At 52.3% G+C, this 3108-nt stretch overlaps 1 protein-coding gene across 4 annotated transcripts in view; it reads left to right on the top strand.

Annotated features, from left to right (window-relative positions):
- EWSR1 (EWS RNA binding protein 1) overlaps positions 1-2750 on the top strand; it is a 30867-nt gene extending 28117 nt beyond the window's left edge. For all 4 annotated transcript variants that reach the window (XM_007461161.1, XM_007461162.1, XM_007461163.1 and 1 more), the window contains 5 exons: positions 128-250; positions 628-790; positions 1168-1265; positions 1934-2186; positions 2350-2750. In XM_007461161.1, coding sequence (XP_007461223.1) covers positions 128-250; positions 628-790; positions 1168-1265; positions 1934-2186; positions 2350-2389 — 677 coding nt within the window. In that variant the 3' untranslated portion in view covers positions 2390-2750. The remainder of the gene's footprint in view (positions 1-127; positions 251-627; positions 791-1167; positions 1266-1933; positions 2187-2349) is intronic.
- The last annotated feature ends 358 nt before the right edge of the window (positions 2751-3108 follow it).

A 3108-nucleotide genomic window follows, 5' to 3' on the forward strand; every position in this document is an offset into this window, starting at 1 on the left:
AGGAATGGTTGGTTTGATAAATAGGGGGCGGGCTTGGTGAAAGGAGTCATCTGACCTTGCCTGGTCCCTCAAGGGGACTAAGAGTTGGAAGGTTGGGAGTAATTGGTGTTCTGTTATATTGTTTCAGGGAAAGATTTTCAAGGGAGCAAACTTAAAGTTTCTCTTGCTCGGAAGAAGCCTCCAATGAACAGCATGCGGGGAGGAATGCCCCCCCGTGAGGGCAGAGGGATGCCGCCACCGCTCCGAGGAGGTATTTACTGGATGCTGTCTCTGGGCTCTTTCTGTGTTGCTTTGGAAGTATTTTAGTACACCTGTACCTGGTTTCTAGAGTGAAGGCAAGCCCATTAGCAATACTGAAAAGGTATCTAGATCGATATTAGACTATTGGGAACCACACTGCCTGGGGTTTATTAGCCCTGGGCTGTTCTCTTCATCTGCCCTCCTCAAGTTGTTGTGGAGCTAACTGCAGTGATGCTAGTGACTAGCCCTTGGGCCTGTGGGAAAGTATGGGCCAGGTGATGGGGCAGCGACAGCTGTGATCGCTGTGATCTCTGTTTCTGTTTCCCTTCATGAGACGTGCCTGTAGCAAATCTGGTGCTGCAAAGAGGTGGTTTATGCTTATTGCAGGTCCAGGAGGCCCAGGAGGTCCTGGAGGACCCATGGGTCGCATGGGAGGCCGTGGAGGAGACAGAGGAGGCTTCCCACCAAGAGGGCCCCGCGGTTCCCGAGGGAACCCGTCTGGAGGAGGAAACGTCCAGCACCGAGCTGGAGACTGGCAGTGCCCCAATCCGTATGTACTTCTCCGGGCACACTGATAGCCTACTAGTGCAGTCTCCCTACATCTTGCCCCATTCCCATTCTGGGGAGGCCTGCTGGATTCTTCATCCGCAGGAGCATAATCGTGACCATGATGGCTCTGCTGGGGGCGGTGGTGGTAGTCGGTCCTTTACTGGCTGTTTTGGAGCCTTCTGGAGATGGTCACAGTCCACTGGACTCAGGCCCACATTGTTGACTTTGCTGGATCAAACTCTGGTGCTATGTGTGTTGCTGCCTGAGGCTCAAAAGCCGTTTTCTGTGGACTCAGTGATTATGGTGGTTTCTGCTCAGGTAGTACCTTTACTTGTTCACTTGTTCAATAAGTGATACTGTTGATGTAACTTTATGCAGGGGGTGTGGAAACCAGAACTTTGCGTGGAGAACAGAGTGCAACCAGTGTAAGGCCCCAAAGCCTGAAGGCTTCCTCCCACCACCTTTCCCACCCCCGGGTAGGTACCCTCAATTGGCACTAACCTCTTGTGTTGCCCAGACCAGGTTGGTGATTTCAGCAAGTTCAGCCCTGTACACTGGGGCTCTTTAAGTTACACAGTTGACCCTTGAACGATGCGGGGGTTGGGGCACTGGGCCTCTGCAGTCAAAAAAAAATCCACTTAGGGGCTTCCCTGGTGGTGCAGTGGTTGGGAGTCCGCCTGCCGATGCAGGGGACACGGGTTCGTGCCCCAGTCCGGGAAGATCCCACATGCTGCGGAGCGGCTGGGCCCATGAGCCATGGCTGCTGAGCCTGCGCATCCGGAGCCTGTGCTCTGCAGCGGGAGAGGCCACAGCAGTGAGAGGTCGGCGTACAGCAAAAAAAAAAAAAAATCCACTTAGAACTTTACAGTCAGCCCTCCCTCCACATCCTCAGATTCTACCAACCTCAGATTAGTACTATAGTTTATATTTAGTGGGAAAAAATCGATGTATAAGTGGACCCATGCACCTCAAACCTGTTGCTGCTGTTCAGGGGTCACCTGTAGTTCCATCAGTTCTAAACTGTGACCCAGGTGTTCGGGTGAGTAAAGTATCCGTTTCTGCGGGGGGAAGACAGCAGATCCTGAGGGGACCCTCTGCATTCACCCATTCTCTCTGTCCTCTCCTGTACTTTCCCTTACCTTAGGCGGTGACCGTGGCAGAGGTGGCCCTGGCGGCATGCGGGGAGGAAGAGGTGGCCTCATGGATCGAGGTGGTCCTGGTGGAATGTTCAGAGGTGGCCGTGGTGGAGACAGAGGTGGCTTCCGTGGCACCCGGGGCATGGACCGCGGTGGCTTTGGTGGAGGAAGACGAGGTGGCCCTGGGGGACCCCCTGGACCTTTGATGGAACAGATGGGAGGAAGAAGAGGCGGGCGTGGAGGACCTGGAAAAATGGATAAGTATGTGGTGGTAGAAACAGCTGTGGAGCACAGGGCCCATTGGGCGGCAGGTCTCACCTGCTCTGTGGGAATGAGGCAAGAAGCTCAGCTCAGGGCTATGGAAGGGCTTCCTTTCCTCTCCCCATTTTTAACACATTGCCCCTTTTTACTTTTTGCCCTGCAGAGGCGAGCACCGTCAGGAACGCAGAGACCGGCCCTACTAGACGCAGAGACCCCGCAGAGCTGCATTGACTACCAGATTTATTTTTTAAACCAGAAAATGTTTTAAATTTATAATTCCATATTTATAATGTTGGCCACAACATTATGATTATTCCTGTCTGTACTTTAGTATTTTTCACCATTTGTGAAGAAACATTAAAACAAGTTAAATGGTAGTGTGCCGAGTTTTTTTTTCCTTCTTTTAAAGATGGTTGTTTAACTAAGACTAAACAATGGGAATCCCTTGTGAGCATGCTCAGTATCATTGTGGAGAACCAGGAGGGCCTCTCTAACTGTAACAATGTTCATGGTTGTGATGTTTTTTTTTTTTTAAATAAAATTCCAAATGTTTATAAACCGTCATCCTTCTCGGCCTCTGTTCTGCAGCCACTGCACATCTACTTGGAGCATGCCCCCAACCCCCCAGATCACAGCTCATTCAAGCGTCATGTGTGAGGAAATCTGAACGGTCAAGATGTGACAGTGCAGTGTTGGTCACGGTGCTGCTGGCAAGGAAAGGGGGTTTGAGTGTCACTTTGACCCTGAGCCGTGTCTCAAGGGGACGTCATAGCCCAGGTCTGTCGATTTGCAGTGGTGGGGGCACTGTGTTGGGGATCCGTGGCTGGGAGCCCTCTGAGGGAGCTTTGGGTCACAGGGCCCTCTGAACGCCCCTCCCAGCAGTGGTGGAGTTGGTGGGCCTCTGAGCCTCCACACACTTCAG

The sequence above is a fragment of the Lipotes vexillifer genome, unplaced genomic scaffold, assembly GCF_000442215.2.
Source record: "Lipotes vexillifer unplaced genomic scaffold, Lipotes_vexillifer_v1.1 scaffold691, whole genome shotgun sequence".
Classification (NCBI taxonomy): Eukaryota; Metazoa; Chordata; class Mammalia; order Artiodactyla; family Lipotidae; genus Lipotes; species Lipotes vexillifer.